The sequence below is a fragment of the Ammodytes marinus genome (genome assembly GCF_949987685.1).
Source record: "Ammodytes marinus genome assembly, chromosome: 19".
NCBI lineage: Eukaryota > Metazoa > Chordata > Actinopteri > Uranoscopiformes > Ammodytidae > Ammodytes > Ammodytes marinus.
In genome coordinates, this window is record NC_137223.1 from 24,818,281 (window position 1) to 24,842,335 (window position 24,055).

Consider the following 24,055-nt stretch of genomic DNA (forward strand, 5'->3'; position numbering starts at 1 on the left):
TGCCTCAGTGGGCTTTACATTCCATACAGTATGATACAATATGACACCCTCTGCCCTTACACCCTTAGCTCGGCTGAGAAAAAACTCCCAGTAAAAAACCCTTTATTGGGATTTTTAAAAAAAATAGCAATCTCAGGGAGAGTCGACAGAGTAAGGGATCCCTCTCCCAGGACGGACATGCTGCAATAGATGTCATAAGTAGAGAAAATCACGAAGGAAGTACTGTTGAGATAATGTCCGTTAAAGATGGTTGTATAGGAGCAATATACAGATGCAAACTGACAACGTTTAGTCAAATTTGGACCTTTTATTTATACTTCTGTAGTATGAAAGAAGACATGTTATGGAAGAAAAAAAACTGTTCAAAAAGGTAAGAGAGAGGGGGCGCCCTTAGCTCAGTTGGTAGGGCGTCCCCCCCCCCATGGGCCTCGGCCAGCAGCGGACCCGGGTTCGATTCCAGCCCGCGGTCGTTCTCTGCATGTCACTCCCCTCTCTGCCCCATTTCACCTCTGTCTCTACACTATCAATAAAGCATTAAAATGCCCAAAAAAATATCTTAAAAAAAAAATAGGTAAGAGAAAGTAGAAATGGGATATTCTGTTTTGAAGTTTAATCTGTTGGTTTCCTAATGAGGATATTTGGCTGTTCCCTTCTGACCTCCAGGACTTTTTAAATTCTTCTGATTTATTCATATTTATCACACACACACACACACACACACACACACACACACACACACACACACACACACACACACACACACACACACACACACACAAACGCACACGCGCACACACACACACACACAGACGAAAAAATAAACAGTTGCCGTGGTGTTTTTGAAAACATTCAGCTCCTAATTGGACCGACCTCGTGACCCTCTCAGAGTGAATCAGTGGGTTACTTTAGCAAAACGCCTTTCCTCTGGGAAAAACTGAAATACCAGCAAAAACAGAAAAACCTTAGTAAACAGTAAACACTGAACAGTAAACACTGCTTTTGATCTTATCAAACGTGATGTGTGTAGCAGACGAGATCTGGCCATTTAAAGACAGCTGTCATGGAAAAGACACCAATTTGTTCATATAATATAACCCATTGTAATCTATCATTTTTTTTTTTTTTTTTTAAGATATTTTTTTGGCGTTTTTTATGCTTTATTGATAGTGTAGAGACAGAGTTGAAACGGGGCAGAGAGGGGAGTGACATGCAGAGAACGACCGCGGGCTGGAATCGAACCCGGGTCCGCTGCTGGCCGAGGCCCATGGGGGGGGGACACCCTACCAACTGAGCTAAGGGCGCCCCGTCTATAATTTTTTTATTGTTTTTTTTATTCCAGGTTGCCACTAATTCATAGCCTGGAAATCCAGACCTGCCACTTGCCAATTTAAATTTGCTCCGCATGTTGGTCTGGATGAAAGATGGCACTCAAATCTTTCATTAGCAAGAAAGAGCGGGGGCGCCCTTAGCTCAGTTGGTAGGGCGTCCCCCCCCCATGGGCCTCAGCCAGCAGCGGACCCGGGTTTGATTCCAGCCCGCGGTCGTTCTCTGCATGTCACTCCCCTCTCTGCCCCATTTCAACTCTGTCTCTACACTATCAATAAAGCATAAAAATGCCAAAAAAATATCTTAAAAAAAAGAGCAATGTTCTGTTTTGCCGAATGATTCAGACATTAACTCAACGACTTGGACATGGCTCTCTTTGACTTTAAAGGAATACTTCACCCATACGGAACCAGCGTTCTATCATTATAAAATCCCTATTATAATATAATGAATGAGGTTTTTCTTCCCTCAGTCTTCCCTTGGCCCAGCTGTCCTGTTAATCCTAACCCTACACCCCAAAATGTAGGGTTAGACAGTGAGACCAATAAAACACTCTTTCTGCCTTTTCTCAGGCTAGGATGAACCGATTTCTAAAATGTTTGCACATTTATACTACATAGGATCTCAGAGTTCAATACACCTTCATATTTCCACCGGTGAAGTAGGGTTAGGGCCAGGTTTGATTAGCTAAACGTTGGTGAAATAACGTAACAATATAAATAGCTCTCACGCTTACGGGTTAGAATCTCAGTCCTTGATTTAATGCACCAAGCGAACGTGACGTTTTTAAGCACTTCATCAGAATAATTTCCAGACTCCATATGATGTCATTAGGTCTACACAGTGACCTCATTGGCTTGGAATCTACTCCAGACACTCCAGACATGATCTCAGCAACTACAACTTGAAAGAATAACTTACACTGTAAGTCTTACAGGTAAAAGTTTAAAACCTGTTTCACCTTGCACCTGTAGCCACACAAATACACACACACACACACACACACACAAACACACACACACACACACACACACACACACACACACAAACACACACACACGGTCCAAAAGTACAACGATACATCACTGGAGCAAGGTAAGACTTTAACCCTCTTGGATGCCTTCAAAAAACTGTTTCTACTGTTTAACTCACACAGACATGAACAACTCAGCCACTTGGTGATAACCTCAGTAAGTTTGAAATCTGCTCTGCAACTCCTTTTTTTTTTTTTTTTTTTTATATTTATTTTGGCATTTTTATGCTTTATTGACAGTGTAGAGACAGAGTTGAAATGGGGCAGAGAGGGGAGTGACATGCAGAGAACGACCGCGGGCTGGAATCGAACCCGGGTCTGCTGCTGGCCGAGGCCCATGGGAGGGGGGACGCCCTACCAACTGAGCTAAGGGCGCCCCTGCTCTGCAACTCAAAACTTTTTAAAAAAGGCAGAAAGAGTGTTTTATGGTCTCACTGTCTAACCCTACAGTTTCCTTCTTGTGACATCACAGTAAGGGTTAGGATTAACAGGACAGCTGGGCCAAGGGAAGACTGAGGGAAGAAAAACCTCATTCATTATATTATAATAGTGATTTTATAATGATAGAACGCTGGTTCCGTATGGGTGAAGTATTCCTTTAAGGCTGGAGTGTCCTTAGCGGTAGCAGTAGCATAGTCTGGGGTTAGTGTGTTGTCAAGCGTCTGAATGTCTGGATGAAGTTTACTTAAGAACCTCGAGCACTTTATATCGAACAGTTTGTGGTGTCAGTGAGTTCTCCATCCCCTATGGGCAAGAGAATGTAGATTATTTCATTATATAGACGCTTGTTCGACTAAATATCGACATAGCCTCTTACTAAAGATGTTGTAATGTCTGGTTTATTAAGTTTTTCTCTTAGGTCTTCGGCCTTTCGAGAACTTTTGAATATGGTCTAATGTTGCACTTATACTAAAGATATCATCAGGAAACTTTGCCAGTTGATAACTTACATTTGCCATAACAGCCAAAAAATAAATAAATATTTCTTGGCTGTTATGACAAATAATCTGCTTCCTAAATTGTCCGAAATCTTACCATATTAAAGATTTTTTTTTTTTTTCTATTTTTATGCTTTATTGATAGTGTAGAGACAGAGGTGAAATGGGGCAGAGAGGGGAGTGACATGCAGAGAACGACCGCGGGCTGGAATCGAACCCGGGTCCGATGCTGGCCGAGGCCCATGGGGGGGACGCCCAACTGAGCTAAGGGCGCCCCCACTCTTACCATATTAGGTAGCTTTTGAGATTTTTGTCTACTTATCTTCCATAACATGTCTTCTTTCAAACTAGTATAAATCAAAGGTCCAACATGTACATTCAGGTGTTTATTTGACTAAACCTTGTCTGTTTGCGTCTGTTTATTTCTCCTATACAACCATCTTTAACGGACATTATCTCAACATTAGTTTTTTTTCAATACTCTGAACCAAAACATCTCAACTTCTAAAGCACTTCCAACAACTAAACTTTCCACGACCATTCATTCAAGCATTAAGACTGACATTCAGATGTGATAGAACTGGACAAGGGTTATTTTGTGGCTGTGATCAAAATGATGGGGCGACTGTGGTTCAGGTGGTAGAGCGGGTCGGCTGATGATCAAAGGGTTGGAGGTTCGATCCCCGCCCTGCCACCTGTGTCATAGTTGTTGTGTCCTTGGGCAAGACACTTCACCCACCTTGCCTCGTGTAAATGTCGATAGTCAGCCTGCTATCGGTGTGTGAATGTGTGTGTGAATGGTAACGTGGGAAAGGAAAACAGGTCTCCCTTGCAAAAGAGTCTTCGGTCTCAATGGGATTTACCTGTATAAATAAAGGTTAAGAAAAAAAAAATTATATCCGTTCCTATATTTCCTGAAATCATCATAGATTGTGGTTTATATTAGACACTTGTCCGTCTAAAAGTTGTTACTAAAGAATCTTTCTAATATCTGGTTTGTTAAAGTTACTCTACAGTGAGCTCTGCCTTCTTCCCCTCAAGCAGGGCAGCAGTGGATTAATGCCAACACACACACACACACGTCTAGCTGATAAATATGGCCTGTGTGTGTGTGTGTGTGTGTGTGTGTGTGTGTGTGTGTGTGTTGAAGAGGAGTAGGCTGTTGCTAATGAAGCTTGTACAGAATGACCCTTCACCTTTGGAAGGCGCTGGTGTGTGTTGCCCGCGGCGATGGTTGCGAGTCCCTGCAGGTCAGGGCAGGAAACCCTGATTTTGTAACATCCACACAGACCGACCAACCGAACCAAACACACACACACACACACACACACACACACACACACACACACACACACAGTCAAGATACAATGGAGGTTACATACTTACAGACCAACCGACAGATCCAACGGGCACTAGAATATGAGGAGGAGGAGAGGGTATTAAATTTCTGTTTCTCTCACTCACACACACACACACACACACACACACGCACACACACACACACACACACACACACACACACACACACACACACACACACACACACACACAGACAGAGCAGGTTGAGGTTGGAGTTACAGTAGGTCTGGACGGGTAGCAGTGCTAAAGAAAGTACTTTTCTGAAGTAAAAGTAGCAATGTAAATAAAATACTCAACCACAGGTGAAAGTCCTGCATTCAACAGCACCTTAACAGAAATGCCTGATTCTAGATGGTAAAATGTCTGCCAATTTCGGCACCGATATATTTGCCAAGAAATAACTTGTTTCGGAGGCGCTAAATGGTGAAGTGGTCAGGTTTGGGTGCAGGGTAGAGAGTTATCTGTACAGTGGGTAGTACATCTCTCAAACTTTATTAAGGCAAGGCAAGTTTATTTCTATAGCACAATTCAAACACAAGGCCACTCCAAGTGCTTTACAGGGGCAAGATTAGAATACATAAAACACATTAGAAGACATTTAAAAGCGAATGAAAAGAAGTAAAACATTTAAATAAAATAAAAAGTATACAGGTTAAAATGGAAACAGAAAAGTCTTCAGACTCGATTTAAAAGAACTGAGGGTTGCAGCAGACCTCAAGTTTTCTGGGAGTTTGTTCCAGATATTTGGTGCATGAAAACTAAAAGCTGCTACTCCTTCGTTTAGTCTTAACTCTTGGGACTGTAAGTACATTTTTTCAGTTGTGTTTGTGTATATTAAAATAAACTGGCAACCTTTCAACAGTGCTGGGTCGTCAGCAGCAATGTTATGATGAAATAAGAGCGTCTCTCTTCCTGTGATCTGCATTGTTAACTATTGCCCTGTGGCTCCCTCTACTGGGCAACTTGATATATTACAACAAAAATCAAACTTAAAGGCCTACTTCACCGGTTTGAATATGAAGGTGTATTGAATTCTGAGATCCTATGTAGTATAAATGTGCGAAAAAAATTAAAATCGGTTCATCCTAGCCTGAGAAAAGGCAGAAAGAGTGTTTTTTTTAACCCTATATATATTCTCGTGACATCACAGAAAGAGAAATATAGGGTTAAAAAGAACGTACTTTGTAAATATTACTGTGATGTCACAGTAAAAGACATCACAGTAATATTTACAAAGTAAGTTTTGTTTTAACCCTATATTTCTCTCTCTGTGATGTCACGAGAAAGAGAAATATAGGGTTAAAAAAAAACACTCTTTCTGCCTTTTCTCAGGCTAGGATGAACCGATTTAAATTTTTTTCGCACATTTATACTACATAGGATCTCAGAATTCAATACACCTTCGTATTCAAACCGGTGAAGTAGGCCTTTAACTGTCAATTTGGCTTCCCAAGCTCTTCCCTACTCATTTCCTTTCCTTAAAAAAAAACCATCACAAAATACAAAAAAAAATAAAAAATACAGAAAAGCAGGGAATTTAAAGATAAACTTAAACTTTATTTACAATGGACAGAGAGACAAATTACAATCAACTCTGAACACAAAAGCAGCTTTGGTTTGGACAGAAACTCTGTTAAAGGAAATATAATAAAAAAACTTTCAAAGCTTTGAAAAGTCTTACGAACCAGAATACACACACACTCACACACACACACACACATACACACACACACACACACACACACACACACTATATCTAACTGTCTGTGTCTACATTCTGCTCTGGTAACGGCTTCACAGCTCCTTCTCTGGATAGTCTGTCCGCTTCCTCGTTTCCTAAGTAACCGGCGTGACCTGGAATATGCAACTGGAGAGGGGGAGGAAAGAGAGGGAAAAAGAGAGGCAGGCAGACAGAGAGAGAGAGAGGGAGAGAGAGAGGGGGGAAGAGAGAGAGGGAGAGAGGGAGAGAGAGAGGGGGGAGAGAGAGAGGGAAGAAAGAGAGGGAAAAAGAGAGGCAGGCAGACAGAGAGAGAGAGAGAGAGAGGGAAGAAAGAGAGACAGACAGACAGGCAGACAGAGAGAGAGAGAGAGAGAGAGAGAGAGAGAGAGAGAGAGAGAGAGAGAGAGAGAGAGAGAGGGGGGGGGGAAGAGAGAGGGAAGAAAGAGGGAAAAAGAGAGGCAGACAGACAGAGAGAGAGGGAGAATCGTTTATAGCTCCTGTAAACCCAAATCCACACAATTCTTTCTAACCATCTAAAATGAAATGATAGTAAAGCATCTGAAAAGAGTTATAGGCATATTTATCAATCCAAAATTAAAGATAAGTCATTTAAAGGCCTACTTCACCAGTTGGAATATGAAGGTGTATTGGAATATGAAGGTGTATTGAACTCGGAGATCCTATGAAGTATAAATGTGCAAAAAAAATTGAAATCGGATCATCCTAGCCTGAGAAAAGGCAGAAAGAGTGTTTTATGGTCTCACTGTCTAACCCTACATTTCTCTTACTGTGATGTCACAGAAAGAGAAATGTAGGGTTATACTTCATAGGATCTCCGAGTTCAATACACCTTCATATTCCAACCGGTGAAGTAGGCCTTTAATGTTAGGGCGGGCTATACTCTGGATCTTATGACAAAATAAGTATTTTGAACTGTTTTATAAAACGACTGGTCTGCCCTGCACTACTTTTTTTTTTTACTATTATTCATATTTTGTGTTTGTGTGTATACTTGGATGCTGCTACAATTTACAATGACAATTAAAGGTGCAGTGTGTAATATGACATCATCAAGAAAGTTCTACAAAGTTCTAGAATGCAACACTCCCTGGGTAACCCCACCCCTTTTGAATAATAACAGAAGCTACAGTGGCCTTCAAGGACAAGAACAATTCTAGATTCTAAACAATGCACCTGATGACATTCCAACCATGATGCTTCCAAAATGGCGGCACCCATACCTTGGTCCATGGTATGGAGAAATACGGAGATATAAGAGACCCTTTCTAAAGGGGAAAAATAATAATTCTAAAAAAAATTTCAGCTATTATGCACTAAATTAAACGTACTTATGGATATTATAATTATTTTCTACCAAGACTGCTATGAAAAAAATCCCCAAATTCTACACACTGCAGGTTTAAGGACTCTGATTCTGGTCTCTATAGTAACCCAGATATATTTACCCAGACCACGTCCAGCTGTGCGTTCAGTTTGTCCAGTTTCATGAAGTCGTCTTTGTTTGTGATCGGACCTCCAGACTTCAACCGCCAGCCGTGCAGCTTCCAGTTCTTCACCCAGCTCGTTACACCTGATCAATCAATCAATCAATCAATCAATCAATCAATCAATCAATCAATCAATCAATCAATCAATCAATCAATCAATCAATCAATCAATCAATCAATCAATCAATCAGCTTTATTCAAGAGACTCGAGGTCCATTTCAAAGACATACAACACACACGTTAAAGGACACAATTATACCAATGTTTCCAAATGGATGGCATTATCCAACCCAGCTCGTTACACCTGAACAGATACACAGTGTTGACTTTTAAAGACACAGTGTGTAGTAAAAGGTGTATTTTAGAGTCAAATAGTGGTGAGATTCTAGATGTCAACGCTCCCTTGCTAACCCCTCTCTCTTCGGGAGAATTTACAGAAGCTACGGTGGCCTTCAAGGACAAGAAGCTATAGTTACTAAAGATGGCATCATCCACCACTGCCTCAAGTCTTTCCACAATATCAAGTGATGAGGTGAAGATGTATTTAGTTATTTATTCTATAGTACTTCTTCTTCTTCTTGGTCTTCCAACAGGTGCATTTCCACCAGGACGCCCACTATATATAAAAACGTGTAAGGCCATTAAGTTTGTCCGCTCTGAGCTACTGTAGAAACATGGCGGCGCAACATGGCAAACTGTCTCTTACCGTTGATGGTGAATTTGCTGTCAGTGTAGAGAACCAGCTTCGTTATGTTCTTCTCTTTGGCCAGTTCCAGGGCTTTAACCGCGGCCTGACACACACGCACACACACACACACACACACACACACACACACACACACACACACACACACACACACACACACACACACACACACACACACACACACACACACACACACACACACACACACACACACACACACACACACACACACACACACACACACACACACACACACACACACACACACGTAAATAATATACATGTTATATACATAGATACCACTGCAGAATTTAACATTGTTATTAATGCTCACCTGTAACTCTGCCCGCTGGTTGGTTTGTCTTCCCACCAACCGATCGGCTACATTTCTGATAGAAAAATAGCAACAAATGTGTCAGTGCATGTGTGTGAGAGTGAGTGAGTGAGTGAGTGAGTGAGTGAGTGAGTGAGTGAGTGAGTGAGTGAGTGAGTGAGTGAGTGAGTGAGTGAGTGAGTGAGTGAGTGAGTGAGTGAGTGAGTGAGTGAGTGTGACTGTGTGTGTGTGAGTGAGTGAGTGAGTGAGTGAGTGAGTGAGCGAGTGAGCGAGTGAGCGAGTGAGCGAGTGTGTTCTCTCACAGTGGGTGGTTTCGTCCCCAGTAAACTCCGATGCCGGCTCTTGCGTTAACTTTTCCGTTATTCGAACAGCAACCGTCAGTGTAAACAACCACAGCGTCTCCTAAACACACAGGGACACATAAACAGACATTAAAGCTGCAGTGTGTAACTTTGGGTGTGTCAAAGGAAATAAGTACATTTTCTAAGGTTATATTCTCATAACTGAATGAACAAACTTTCCTCACAGGGAAAATGTGATCCCTGGAACACTGTCTGAAGTTAGAAAAGCTTCCTGAAAAAGTTACTGTTTCACTGTTGTTGCTGTTTACATGACATATTCTAGTCTGTACGTTTGGTTCCAGGTTCCTCGAAATAATTTAGTTTTGATTTATGATGATAGAATTATTCAATACTAAGAATTACATGTCGAGTAAATATGTTTTGTAAACTACTGCAGGCTACGCAAATCTAAAACAAACACACACACACTCTCCCAATAACGCATGTGCGTTAGACCATCATCTTACCCATGTATGTGAATGCGTCGGAGGTTTCTGTAGTTGAGCTTTCTGCCAGTTTCACACGTTTGGTTTGTGTCTCCGGCTCCGTGTCCGAGTGAGTTCTCTTCTTCCCGAGGGGAATGTACTGCAGAGGCTCTGGACCTCGCTTAGGCAGTAAGTCTACAGCAGGCTCTATTACCTCAGACACTGGAAAAGACAAACACACAAGAACTGGTCAGTTTTGAGATTTTTGGGATATTTTGCATCCATAACATTTCTTCTCTCAAACATAAATTCCAAAATGACCATTATTGAATTATTATTATTATTATTATTATTATTATTATTATTATTATTATTATTATTATTATTTCAACATTAGTTTTTTTTCAATATTCTGAACCAGAAATCTCAACTCTTAAAGCATGTACATCAACTTAACCTTCCAGAATCTTTCTCAGCACTATATTCTGAAGATTATTTACAGAAGGATTTGTTCATATGTTGTTAATTATCTGATTCATGATATTAATTTTTTTAACATGTTGAAATGCATTTTTTAATTAATTAATATTTTTTGATTTATAAAATGATATCGAAAATATGTTCAGTAGAAACGTTTGACTGTAATATTTTATAAAAAAAAAAAAAAAAAAAATCTTCGGTACTTTCTAATCTGATAAATAAATAAAATTATTATTTCTAACTTGTAAAATGAGTTGTTTAGGGGGTTTTACACACAACACTAAAAGCCTTGTATTGGTCTGAAACATTTTACCTTTCTCCACATGCGGGATAACAGACGGGCCCACTCCTCGGATGAACGCCCACGCGTCTTTCTCTGACGCAAACTTCTTGTAGGAAGCCGCTTGAAATTTGAACACCTGGGTCTTACATTCATCCCTAAAAACCACAGTGAAAAACCAAGGTAAAATGTTAAAAACAACATACCGTTACCCTCATAGAATAATTGCCTAAATCATATTTACTCTACTTTTACTCTATACTTTACTCAATATAGCCTAGGCCTACAAGTATAACCCTTAAAATATGACTTAGGCAATTGTGCTATTAGGCTAACGAAAAGTAGGCTAGATGTAGAATAGAGTAGATGTAGAGTAGAATAAATGTGATTTAGGCAATTATGCTAAGAAGAGGCTAACGATATTTGAAATACAGGTAAAAAAGTCGGCAATAACATTTAGCCAAAAGCTACCCAAAAGCTAGCCTCCTCCTTGCTCGAGGATGTATTGTCGTCGTGATAGCGGGACCACAAAACTCCTCATCAAAAAGCAGTATCAGAGCGAGAATTCTCCTCATCTTGAAATTCATGTTGAAATAAAAGGCAAATTTAATTTAAAGGCTACAATAAACAGCAGCTTATTTATCTATAATACGTATTTTATATCTATCGACAAGAGTGAAGACAACTAAGTAAAAGAAACGAGAGGCAGTCAGTCACCATAGAAACTAGACGAGACGTTCGATTCGATCAACGTTTATTTTGATCCGTGTGTGTGTGTGTGTGTGTGTGTGTGTGTGTGTGTGTGTGCGTGTGTGCGTGTGTGTGTGTGTGTGTGTACTACAAGTTACGTGGAGGGAAAAAAAAGTATATTGAAGGTTATTTTGAACTTGTTATAATGTTTTGTTCTGTTATTATGTGCATGTGTTGTGCTCCATACACCATGTTACTATGGTCAAGAGCCATAAATAAATTAAATTAAATGAAACGTGCATGTGTTTGACAAGGCATCAGATTGACTAAAATCGGCCCCTGCCACCTGCTATCAGTGTCAGTTGATAGGGGTAAAATTAAATAATTTTCAAATAAGACCATTTTCGTTAATTTCTTCAAGGCCGAATTGAAGAGCGCATTGTTATTATAAAACACATCAAGTTATCTTTTAACTAGTTTGTTAGTTGTAGCAGAAATTTCAAAAGACGCATTTAAAATCCTTCGATATCTGAATTGGACTTGGCATGTGCAGCTAGCTACTCTTCCCAAAGAAAACGCACACACGTCAAAATTGAAATATCAATCAAATAGGCGCATGATTATGAATTTCTTCTAGGCCGAATTGAAGATTGGATTGTTATCAAAAAGCAAATACAGTTATTTATTATCTGGGTTTTTTGTTTTGGCTAAAATATCAAATACACATTAAAATCTCCATATTTTTTTGAATGGGATATAGCACCTCTCTCCCCCTAAAGAAAACGCACTTCTAGAGATGAAGGACTGGTTTTTCTTATACACACACGTGCTGATATTCAAAGTATAAACAGTCCTCACCATGACTTGTAGACTCCGGGCTTGAATCCTTTCTTTACGGCGTAGAAAAACTTTCCTTTCGCCATGTTTTCTTCGGCTCCTGCTGCCGATGCCGCACTGCAAACCGTCCTACGCACTGCTCTGAACAAACCAGTCAATCTGAACATCAACGTTGTGTTAGCTAAGACAGTGTTTACATAGAATACCACTAAATATGACTGGGTTTTGGTGGACAATCCTACATATGTGGTGCAAATTCCCAGCAAAACACGTCTTTAACTGGCTATTTTTGCTTGATTTGAATCGTAAGAGCAAAATATAAACCCAGAAACATCTTATTGATATATATGACTACTTTAGAACCTACTGTAGTCTTCTAATTCTCGTTTTTTGTCAAGTTCAACACCTGAAAAGTAGCAAAACAAGGAAATCCCGAAAGAAATGTCGCCAAATCTCGCGATGTACTTATCACTCCCGCACGCAAGCGGCAACGTCATGACGTTCTCGCGATAGCAACGTGACTCCACGTAAACCCCGGCATTCGATGTATTCAACTCTCGCGATGTTCCGGCCTCTTCCTTGGCCGTCGTTGACACAGGTTAGTCGTGCCGTTTTTCACTGCACTGCTATTCCTGCTCTAAAATGTCCTTTAAAGTTGTTTTATTCGCGTGTTAACCCATCGTAAAGCATGTTAAGGTTGTGATACGTTAGATTATGTCGGTTGTAGGGCCGGATGGCGGTTTTAAAACACTTAATTTAGCGGTTGTAAAATGAGGATGGATGGCTACGTTGGATCGCTTCATGTTGATAGCGGGCCCTGCATGTGTTAAGGCAGCATTAACTAGATCATACAGAAAGACTGGACACGTGTAGCGCTGTATATTACTCTTATTTTATGTTGAATTAAACTGTTAATTCCTCCCTACCACGTAATTATCCTGCCATACCCGCTCTCCATTGACAGTTGGCCCCATGTTAGCATTTAGCTTAGCGCAGTTCATGCTGGTTTTGAAAGACGTTTCTTGGGATGATTTCTCGTCTTAAAGTTGTTTTAAAAGCTGTCAAATGAAAGACTAACACCGGTTTCTTTATTGTTTCTTTCTGTATTGTAGAGACTGCGGCCATGTTCAGTACCAGCGCCAAAATAGTGAAGCCTAATGGCGAAAAGCCCGACGAGTTCGAGTCTGGGATCTCCCAGGTAAGAAACAAAACACTTTGTACATCATTTATGCTTCTGTACAGTGTGTGGGGAAAACTATGAGCTTGTGGTTGAATTGTCCAAATTGCTCTTTTTTCATTCATGTAATTACCATGTTGCCAATTGTATCTGTTGTGGTTTAAAGTTATGTTTATTCTTGGACCTATTGAGTAGTATTTTTACCATGCTTTTATTTTCTATGCACATTGTAAAGCGCCTTGTGACACTGTCTGTGAAAATACGCTGTACAAATACATTTTACTTACTTACCTTAGTTCTGTCACTCCAAGTTGCTAGCTTCAAACTTAAACAGAAGCATCACAAAATCAAGCTTGATTTAAGTGCAATACGTACTGCAGTTAGTAAACTAATGCAGAAAGTACAATGCAAATTGGCCCAAGAATATGTTCAGTATCAATGACACCTGCCCACTTACCCACTTACCCATGTGGTAATTCTACAGTGTGAATGCTAACTTGATCTGCCAGTGTCATGAAAATGAGAAGTCTTGACACCATCGTTTATGAACAAGATAGTCAAATGGCTTTGTCAGGTTTTCATTATGACAGTTTATTCTCTGTGTTTTCCAATCATAGAAAATGAAGTGAACTGGTCCACATATAAGCAGACCTGCTATAAGAGGAATATCTTGAGTTGAGGGGTGTGTGTGTGTGTGTGTGTTAACCCGACATGGTCATCCAGGAGCTAGTCTCCTGGCTCTGTCCTGGTGGCGTATGGGAGCGTAGCTCTCTGAGCTAAGACGTACATTCCCGTTCCACAATGTCGGAGAGAAAGCTCCGTCCCCGGCCGTCGGTCGGTGAGGACGGGCGTCCTGCATATTCCTACATCTTCCCAGAGTCCCACAAGGGCTGTGACTGGGGGGCTAAACCATGCAGTGCACATTACCTCATATCTGGCTTTGATTAAACTGTTTAAAGTGTCAATAGATGAAGTAATCAGGTTTTTCTCTGCCATGTAGAAAGAAATAAGAACTTAGAAGTTGCTCTGGGTGAATGCATTGTCTTGTTTTATTTTGAAATTCTTGTTAATCTTTCCACTAATTTCCCTCGTCTCCTTCAGGCTCTGCTCGAGCTGGAGATGAACTCTGACTTGAAGGCTCAGCTGAGAGAGCTGAACATCACAGCAGCAAAGGTACAAACACTTCTACTCACCTTGACCTGTTCTTTCTGCATTCTAGGCACTTTCTAAAGTTCTTAAAGAGCGTATTTTGTCAAGCAGTTTTTGCCGAAGTGCCTTTTATTTTCTGAAACCATTTAGATGTTTGAAATGAATGTATTGTGTGTTTGTAACCCGACATGGTCATCCAGGAGCTAGTCTCCTGGCTCTGTCCTGGTGGCGTATGGGAGCGTAGCTCTCTGAGCTAAGACGTACATTCCCGTTCCACAATGTCGGAGAGAAAGCTCCGTCCCCGGCCGTCGGTCGGTGAGGACGGGCGTCCTGCATATTCCTACATCTTCCCAGAGTCCCACAAGGGCCGTGACTGGGGGGCTAAACCATGCAGTGCACATTGTCTCCTTTTATAATAGATTTATCATGAAATGCATTTTTTTTGATTGTCATAATGAAATAGAAAACGTGTTGTGATAAACAATATTAATTTGTTTATCTGTTGTTGCAAGAGTGCGAGGTCACATAACCTGTTAACTCTAGATTAATCATGACGTGCATTGTTTTATTCTGTTAACTCTAGAGTAATCATGACATGTTTTATGAGCATTATTGAATAGAAAACGTATCATTCAGATCAACTATTTGTCCATCTGGTGTTGTAGGAGATCGAGGTTGGTGGCAGCAGGAAAGCGATCATCATCTTCGTCCCGGTTCCTCAGCTGAAATCCTTCCAGAAGATCCAGGTGCGTCTTGTCCGAGAGCTGGAGAAGAAGTTCAGCGGAAAGCACGTGGTCTTCGTCGCACAGGTGAGGAGAGAGAAACATGGCGGCCTCGCTGTCTGCCTCGCTGTCTGCCTCGCTGCGTCTGCCTCGCTGTGTCTGGCTCTCTATGAGGGAGATGGGTCGGTTTTGGGGTTTTACAAGTTTAAATAATGGCTGTGTTGTAAAAGCCCTACTAACGTCCTCCCTCCTACATACTCAACATGTGTATTGTGTATACTACATACTGTCTACTTAACCATCCATTGTGTATGCGAGGTTCGTCGGACCGTTTGCACTGAAGTATACAGAAGCAATACAGAAACCTTCCATGCCGTTTGAAAAATGAGTGTAGAACGATAGTAGGGCTTTTCGAACACAGCCAATGTCTATGGACGTACTTGAAGGCCGATGGCATTCCTTTTTTTTTTTTTTTTAGATATTTTTTGGGCATTTTTATGCTTTATTGATAGTGTAGAGACAGAGTTGAAATGGGGCAGAGAGGGGAGTGACATGCAGAGAACGACCGCGGGTGGGAATCGAACCCGGGTCTGCTGCTGGGCCCGGCCCGGGAGGGGGACGCCCTACCAACTGAGCTAAGGGCGCCCCCTGCCGATGGCATTCCTGAAGCGTTGGAGACACAAAGCCACAGATATATTCATCTTTAGATTACATGACCAGAGTAATCAAAATATAAGGTGCTTAGCGCTGCAAAGACAGAAAGGCATTAAACAAATTAACTAAATAACCTTGTCATCTTTCAACAATGTAGAAAGTTAAGTGAACTGGTCCACATATAAACCGACCTGCTATAAGAGGAATTCTGGGTGTTGATGTGAAATGAATGTATCTTGTGTGTGTAACCCGACATGGTCATCCAGGGGCTAGTCTCCTGGCTCTGTCCTGGTGGCGTATGGGAGCGTAGCTCTCTGAGCTAAGACGTACATTCCCGTTCCACAATGTCGGAGAGAAAGCTCCGTCCCCGGCCGTCGGTCGGTGAGGATGGGCGTCCTGCATATTCCTACATCTTCCCAGAGTCCCACAAGGGCCGTGACTGGGGGGCTAAACCATGCAGTGCACATTACCTCATATCTGGCTTTGATTGAACTGTTTAAAGTCAGATATTGAGTGTTTATTTAAAAATGTATTGTGAATTGACTATTTTCTCTTTCCATGTTATTCATGTTTGACTGACCGTCATTTTCTATTATAATAACTGAGCTAAATGTTTGAAATGACATGTCAACGTAACCAATGACTCGTATACGTTGATGTTTTGCACTGTTAACAGTAATCCTAAATGATGGAGACTCCTTTTCTCGGAAAAATGTAACTCAAACCGATAAGTCTGCATCCACATGATAATCAGCAACACTATCTTTGAGCCAGGGTATCAGTGACTTGATTGGGATGTTTAATGTTAATAGATTTACTTCAGTTCAGGTGTGTGTGTGTGTGTGTGTGTGTGTGTGTGTGAATCCTGATTGAATGTTAATCGTTTGCTGTTGTTTTTCAGAGGAGAATTCTGCCCAAACCCACCAGGAAAAGTCGCACAAAGAACAAGCAGAAGCGTCCCAGGAGGTCAGTCACGCTTTCCTGATCTTTAAATAAGATGGAGTCAGTGGTTCTGCAGAATACTTGTCTACAAATGTTCTGGTACAATCTAGGGATGGCCATTTAGTATTTTTTCTTTAACCGGTTAACCGTTAAGATTTAATGTAAAATGGTAAATGGACTTGACTTATATAGCGCCTTCTAGCCGATTTTCTCAGCCCCAAAGCGCTTTACATATCTTACCACATTCACCCATTCATACACACACTCATACACCGATGGCAGTATGAGTGTGTGTAGCCTATTTATAGTGAAATACATGAATCATTATAGCAGGGCTCCCAACCTTTTTTGTTTATTCATTTAAAAACAATTCAGAAACCAGTAGCCAATTTAAATACCTACATGTTGACATTCACATGGCACCTTGTCTGTTGTGAGAAGAGGTCTAGTATGCGAATGTAGGAGCAGAAAGTGCAATAAGTGACTGAAATTTACACACACACACACACACACACACAGGCTTAGGGGACGGGTAGCCATTGCCATATCAAAATAAGAGTCCGGATTTGAGAGAAATTAAGATGAATTTAATTTTTTTTTAAACCTTTAGTATTAACCGGTTAAAGATCTTCTTAACGGTTAACCATGGACATCCCTAGTACAATCTGTGAATATCTCCACACAACTGTACTGTGTCCAGTGTTAATTCACAGCCTATACTCTTGTTGACTGGCATGTTGCTAGCTACAGTGGGTCCCCTTTGTTTACATACCGGTTTACAGATCCTAGGCTGTGTATTAACACTAGATTTTTCATGAGAAGAGATTCGCTGATATTGTCAACAAGCATTCTTCAGAAAAGCTGACTCCACCTTTTTAAAGCATAATTGTGTGTGTGTGTGTGTGTGTTTGTAACCCGACATGGTCATCCAGGGGCTAGTCTCCTGGCTCTGTCCTGGTGGCGTATGGGAGCGTAGCTCTCTGAGCTAAGACGTACATTCCCGTTCCACAATGTCGGAGAGAAAGCTCCGTCCCCGGCCGTCGGTCGGTGAGGACGGGCGTCCTGCATATTCCTACATCTTCCCAGAGTCCCACAAGGGCCGTGACTGGGGGGCTAAACCATGCAGTGCACATTACCTGTTTATACTAGATTTATCATGAAATGTGTGTTTTTGTATATTTACTCACTTTTGAATTTGAAACCCTGTTGTGAATGTATGTAAAACTAAGAACATTTGTGAGGATGGATGAGAGAATGTTTGCCTCTTTTTATTTGATAAATGGCTGATCTTAGTATTTGCAGCCTAATTCGTTTATTAGCTGTTTTCACATTAGCTACAACCCTGGTTTTGATGTGTTAATAACATGTCTTCTTTGTTGGTGCCTCTTATATTAACATGTCTTCTTCTTCGTTGGTGCGTCCCCCAGTCGTACTCTGACCTCTGTGCATAACGCCATCCTGGAGGACCTGGTGTTCCCCAGTGAGATCGTGGGAAAGAGAATCCGCGTGAAGCTGGACGCCAGCCGCCTCATCAAGGTGCACCTGGACAAGGCACAGCAGAACAACGTAGAACACAAGGTACGTTCACATATCTCATTTAACCTTTATTTATACCAGATAACAATACGTTTCATTTTTTTTTAAATTTTATTTCAGACATCAAAAACAATACAAAACTAAATGAAAAGCACAAAAATACAACAAACAAAATTTATGTTTAAAAGACTTCACAAAAATAATTATCTGTATTGATGTGACATGCCCGAAAAGGAGCATGAAGAAGTATACACTTATTTAATCCTACCCCTTTTCCATAGTAAAAAAATAAAAATATTTATTATATTCGCATCATGTAATCCATATAATCTCTATACAATTTGTGATCTATACATACATACAACTTAATTATACTATGATTTTTTTATGTTTAAAGGAATACTTCAGCCATACGGAACCAGCTTTCTATCATTATAAAATCAGTATTATGTAATGAATCGGAACCAGCTTTCTAAATCACACATCATTATAAAATCACTATTATAATATAATGAATGAGCAGAACCACTTAGAACACAAAGTGAGTCTAGATTTTAAAGAACAATATTTTTAAAAATGCATTGGGTTTTCATTGTAAATATCAGAAATGTGTGTATATGTTAAAGGCTACTGAACTGAATTTAGCTGACATAAAATAAAATCCATTGTTTATAGACAGCCTAGGCACAGCAGAACAATGTAGAACACAAAGTATACACCTTCAATACACCTTCATATTCAAACCGGTGAAGTAGGCCTTTAAATTGAGATGTGACCCACATTTACAATGATGTTGATTTTAAGAACAACATTTAAAAAGACATAATGGTTTTCATTGTGAAATGAGCAGACATAAAAGAGCATCAGCGTCTGTGTTAAAGGTGGAGTCAGTGATTCTGGAGAACGCTTGCTGTCTAAATCAGTGAATATCTCCTCATGATCCGCTACCTGTCTGTGCTGTGAGCTGAAAAAGAATAATCATGTGTTAATAGTTAATACACAGTCTAGGATCTGTAAACCAAGCCAGTTTAGAAATACTTTATTAGCGCACACGGTATGGACAGTGAGCGGTTCGTGAGATACTCGCAAAAAGTGATTTTGACAAGTATTCTCCCAATTCGCTGACTTCACCTTAATAAAAATGAATACACCGATCAGTGAATTATTTTCAAATATAGAACTCTACTAGATCCAAGGGATAAGATAATACTTTATAACTGACTGAAAGCATTTAAACAAGAAGTGATCAAGTCTGACTAGTTAAAGAAAAATCTCTCACTGCCCAATCAGAAGCGAGTATTCTCTTCAGCTGCTCAGTCATTGGTTGGTTCAGTGTCCTTTAACCCGACATGGTCATCCAGGAGCTAGTCTCCTGGCTCTGTCCTGGTGGCGTATGGGAGCGTAGCTCTCTGAGCTAAGACGTACATTCCCGTTCCACAATGTCGGAGAGAAAGCTCCGTCCCCGGCCGTCGGTCGGTGAGGACGGGCGTCCTGCATATTCCTACATCTTCCCAGAGTCCCACAAGGGCCGTGACTGGGGGGCTAAACCATGCAGTGCACATTGTGTTTAAACTATCTTTACCCCAATGACTGCTCATCTGAATATATCACTGGTTGGTGCAACTCTGATAAGTCGACTCGATAGCGGATTCCAAAGAACTATAGATAACTTTAATGTGTTATTTACTGTTAGAAAAACAAGAGACGGCTCTATATAAATCAATTATATTTATTATTATTAATATTAATAGGGCCAGGGGTGAGGAGAAAAGAGGATTTGTTTTACTTATGCACATCACAAAATTCCAAATGTTGAACAAAGTAGAACTACATTTTTGGAAATAAAAGTGAAATGACTAGAATAAACGGTAGAGTTCCTGACAGCGGTAGAGTTTGAAAGATAATGACCGACTGAAGCTTCCAGGGTCAATACCTCGTAAGCAAAACGTTAAAGCCCTACTTCACCGGTTTGAATATGAAGGTGTATTGAATTCTGAGATCCTATGTAGTTATAAATGTGCGAAAAAAATTGAAATCGGTTCATCCTAGCCTGAGAAAAGGCAGAAAGAGTGTTTTTTTTTAACCCTATATTTCTCTTTCTCGTGACATCACAGAAAGAGAAATATAGGGTTAAAAAAAAACTTACTTTGTAAATATTACTGTGATGTCACAGTAAAAGACATCACAGTAATATTTACAAAGTACGTTTTTTTTAACCCTATATTTCTCTTTCTGTGATGTCACGAGAAAGAGAAATATAGGGTTAAAAAAACACTCTTTCTGCCTTTTCTCAGGCTAGGATGAACCGATTTCAATTTTTTTCGCACATTTATAACTACATAGGATCTCAGAATTCAATACACCTTCATATTCAAACCGGTGAAGTAGGCCTTTATTAAAACCCAAACGCTGCATCTTTGCTATGGTCATAAGGCAGACAAGGGGCTCCATCTCTTTACTGAAGCCAGATCATGAAGTCCTGAACTGTCAAAGTTTATTCTCGAAATTTGTATTTATTTACGTCAACAACTTGTCATAATTCTTGAAGTTGACAATGATGGAGGATAATGGAGAGGTCACTCGATAAGCCCATTCGGGTTTCTGACCTCTCCAGCACATACTCTTTTAATCTTTACATGTGTTAATGTATTTGTTGAGTGTGTGCAAAATAAATAGAGAAAAACATATTTTATTTTCTCACCCCTGACCCTTATATTATTTGGTTAATTATAAATGGATAGTATTGGTGTTTGTTTTTTGTTTTTTCATATTAAAGTGAATGTATTTGTGTCTTCTCAGGTTGATACTTTCTCCGGTGTCTACAAGAAGCTCACAGGCAAAGACGTCGTGTTTGAATTCCCCGAACACCAGCTCTAAATGCAAATGACGAAATAAATTTGTGTACTGTCGATACGTGGGTCTGGGTATTTCTTTCCTTAAAGGTGCAGTGTGTAATATGACATCATCAAGAAAGTTCTACAAAGTTCTAGAATGCAACGCTCCCTGGGTAACCCCACCCCTGTTGAATAATAACAGAAGCTACAGTGGCCTTCAAGGACAAGAACAATTCTAAATTTTAAACAATGCACCTGATGACATTCCAACTATGACGCTTTCAAGATGACGGCACTAGGCTATTATGCACTAAATTAAATGTACTTATGGATATTATAATTACTTTCTACAAAATCTGCTAGGAAATAAAACCCAAGATTCTACACACTGCAGGTTTAATCTATTTGGTCACGTTGGATTGTGACAGTGTCTCCCTCTAGGGGGTGCTCTGCTCAAATGTTCTGTGCAGAGTTGCTGTCTATCTATCCATCTTTTTATCTATTTAGCCATCCATCTTTCTATCTATCTGTCAATCTATCCATCCATCCACCCCTCTATCAGCGGTTTTCTTTCATCTCAATTCCGTTTTATATAGTCTATAATGTCGATAAAACAAACACAACACATCTAAACCTTTACTTTGCTTATGTACATATTTTACCATCCCTAATCCCTACACCTTTCATGTTTTTTTTTTTTTGTTTTTTTTAACCTTTATTTATACAGGTAAATCCCATTGAGACCGAAGACTCTTTTACAAGGGAGACCTGTTTTCCTTTCCCACGTTACCATTCACACTCGCATTCATACACCGATAGCAGCAGGCTAACTATCGACATTCACTCCCACTGTAAACAAAGACCTTAAAGGCACCTTCACGCCTATGTGGACTCCTTATAAACTTTACTAGGAATGACAGCAGAAATCCCCGCCCACACCAGGTAGCGGCCTATTCATGATGCTGCTTTCAAGAGCTGTCAGAAATAAACGTGATTTTGCCTAAAGGTTAAAATAAAAAATATATATATTTTTATTGAACTATGACAATGTAATGATAGAATCAGCAATAAGTAAAGTTATCAGGTATGCCAAAGTTCCAATCAGACACGTTTATGATGGAAAAGCAGAAATTAATTGTTTGTTGGTTGGTTGACTTTCTTTATTTTGAGCATGCAAGCAATACAAAAAAATACATTGGGTGGGCCTTGGAATATCTGGATGGGCCTCAGTCTTTTTTAAATGTATTTGTATAAAGCTTATAACACACACACACTGTCACACACACAGACACACACACACACACTGTCACACACAGACACTGTTACACACACACTGTCACACACACACTGTCACACACACACACTGTTACACACACACACTGTCACACACACACAGGCCAATATTGCAAATATAAATTAATAGGGGAGAGAACTTGCAGATATTTAGTGGTTTTCGATATGCCTTACTTCTGTCAGAATACCACAGATACCACCCTGCAGATTAATAATTCCACACATAAAATAAGAAATATAATACAACTATGAAAATAAATCTCACTTTTTCTTAACTCTCCTTATAAGAGAGACGTGGGTTATGGCGAGGGACACGCATTTTGTTTACCCCTGTGATCAGCTGATGAGTGAGCCCTACATTACATAACTGGTGCCGGTCTAGAAAGGGGGTCAGATGTAGTCAGCCTAAAATAATATGTGACGATCTCAAAATTGAAAAGCAAAAATATAAATTAATGAGCATTCTCTCTCTCTCTCCCTCCCTCCCTCCCTCCCTCTCTCTCTATCTCTCTCTCTCTCTCTCTCTCTATCTATCTCTCTTTTTGTGTCTCTCTCTCCCTCTTTCTTTTTCTGTCATCACTTCACTGTATAGTAATATATAGATGTATAATAAATGGTCCACAACACCACACTAAATACACAAGAATAAATAAATGCTTAAAAATGTAAAAAACAACCCTGTGCGTATAAGTATAGAGGCCCATAGGGAATCAGGGGGAAAAGTGGACTGGGAGAATACACAGCTCTGGAAAAAATGAAGAGACCACTCCAAATGTTCAGTGCCTCTCGTTTTACTATTTATAGGCATATGTCTGAGTAGAATGAACATTTTGGTTTTATTCTACAAACTACAGACAACATTTCTACCAAATTCCAGTAAATTTTTTGTCATTAAAGAGCATTTTCAATAAGTTATGTGGAGATGAAGATTTAAGAAAAATCCAGACTGGTCTCTTAATTTTTTCCAGAGCTGTATATATAGTTTAGGATCATTTTGACCATGATTGTTTTTCAAAGTTCAGCTGTTTTTTTAACTAATTTTTACAAGCACCTACAGTATTTTCAATCAGATCTTTATAAAGGTTTATTGGGAAATCCGCCTTTGATATAATAGCCTATATAGAATTTTACTATTTCAGACCGCGTTTCCTAAGTTAAAGAAGCTACGAGGAACTTTTAAATATTTCTGAAACAGTCTAATTTCTCCTCTGATGATCATGAATTACATGTAACAGCAAACGAGACCATCAGTGCAAAGAATGCTATTTTTACATTGTTTTTCTTAATGCCTTTGTCATGGGTATACGCTCACCCAGGAACAACAGCTGGCGTGGTAAAAACACTACCGCTTTTGTCCAAAAGTTAACCAAAAATTAACAATAACTGAAAGTTCTTTAGGGCACCTTTAAATCACAAAAGGTGCATTTGGGGGCATCACCAAAATATGAAGCGCTAATATAAAATATCCCTTTGTTTATGGCAGGCTGTATATAAACTAAGTTTGACTATCCGGAATTAACATAGTCAACAACTTCTTTCTGACTACGGTAGTCGTAATTACATTTTGAATAGTTGGAATTTTTGCTTGCCATATTTGCTCTCCCACAGCACCTGAAGGCATCATTAACCATACTCTTACGTGATTGGAGGAGAGATGGATAAGGGGCGTGGTTAGAACTCTGGTAACATGACGCCGGCTCCACGCGCTGGCTTGTTTGCCTGTAAACTTTCTCACTCCGTCAGTTTGCGCTGGACCGTTGGAAACCGTTGG

General features: G+C 40.0%; 2 protein-coding genes across 2 annotated transcripts; one reads left to right on the top strand and one right to left on the bottom strand.

The window, feature by feature from the left end:
• Positions 1–6,299: 6,299 nt before the first annotated feature.
• On the bottom strand, positions 6,300–12,357 carry rnaseh1 (ribonuclease H1). The gene is made up of 8 exons (XM_080048048.1): positions 11,999–12,357; positions 10,484–10,608; positions 9,733–9,912; positions 9,227–9,326; positions 8,925–8,979; positions 8,591–8,675; positions 7,843–7,967; positions 6,300–6,523 (listed from the first exon to the last, which is right to left on the bottom strand). The coding sequence occupies exons 1-8, from the start codon at positions 12,142–12,144 to the stop codon at positions 6,413–6,415; spliced, it is 927 nt and encodes a 308-aa protein (XP_079904174.1). The 5' UTR covers positions 12,145–12,357; the 3' UTR covers positions 6,300–6,412.
• A 180-nt stretch (positions 12,358–12,537) lies between these two features.
• rps7 (ribosomal protein S7) lies at positions 12,538–21,068 on the top strand. The gene is made up of 7 exons (XM_080048049.1): positions 12,538–12,575; positions 13,090–13,175; positions 14,256–14,327; positions 14,969–15,112; positions 16,581–16,645; positions 18,049–18,199; positions 20,957–21,068. The coding sequence occupies exons 2-7, from the start codon at positions 13,101–13,103 to the stop codon at positions 21,032–21,034; spliced, it is 585 nt and encodes a 194-aa protein (XP_079904175.1). The 5' UTR covers positions 12,538–12,575; positions 13,090–13,100; the 3' UTR covers positions 21,035–21,068.
• Positions 21,069–24,055: the final 2,987 nt, after the last annotated feature.

What these genes read in the sequence shown, in the direction of transcription:
- rps7 (XM_080048049.1), top strand. Translation starts at nt 13,101, where the DNA reads ATGTTCAGTACCAGCGCCAAAATAGTGAAGCCTAATGGCGAAAAGCCC. An exon ending in TCGAGTCTGGGATCTCCCAG is followed by an intron (nt 13,176 to 14,255) that starts GTAAGAAACAAA and finishes CGTCTCCTTCAG; the next exon opens with GCTCTGCTCGAGCTGGAGAT. An exon ending in AAGCAGAAGCGTCCCAGGAG is followed by an intron (nt 16,646 to 18,048) that starts GTCAGTCACGCT and finishes TGCGTCCCCCAG; the next exon opens with TCGTACTCTGACCTCTGTGC.
- rnaseh1 (XM_080048048.1), bottom strand. Translation starts at nt 12,144, where the DNA reads ATGTTCAGATTGACTGGTTTGTTCAGAGCAGTGCGTAGGACGGTTTGC. An exon ending in CAGCAAATTCACCATCAACG is followed by an intron (nt 7,968 to 8,590) that starts GTAAGAGACAGT and finishes TTGATTGATCAG; the next exon opens with GTGTAACGAGCTGGGTGAAG. An exon ending in CACAGCTGGACGTGGTCTGG is followed by an intron (nt 6,524 to 7,842) that starts GTAAATATATCT and finishes CCCCCTCTCCAG; the next exon opens with TTGCATATTCCAGGTCACGC.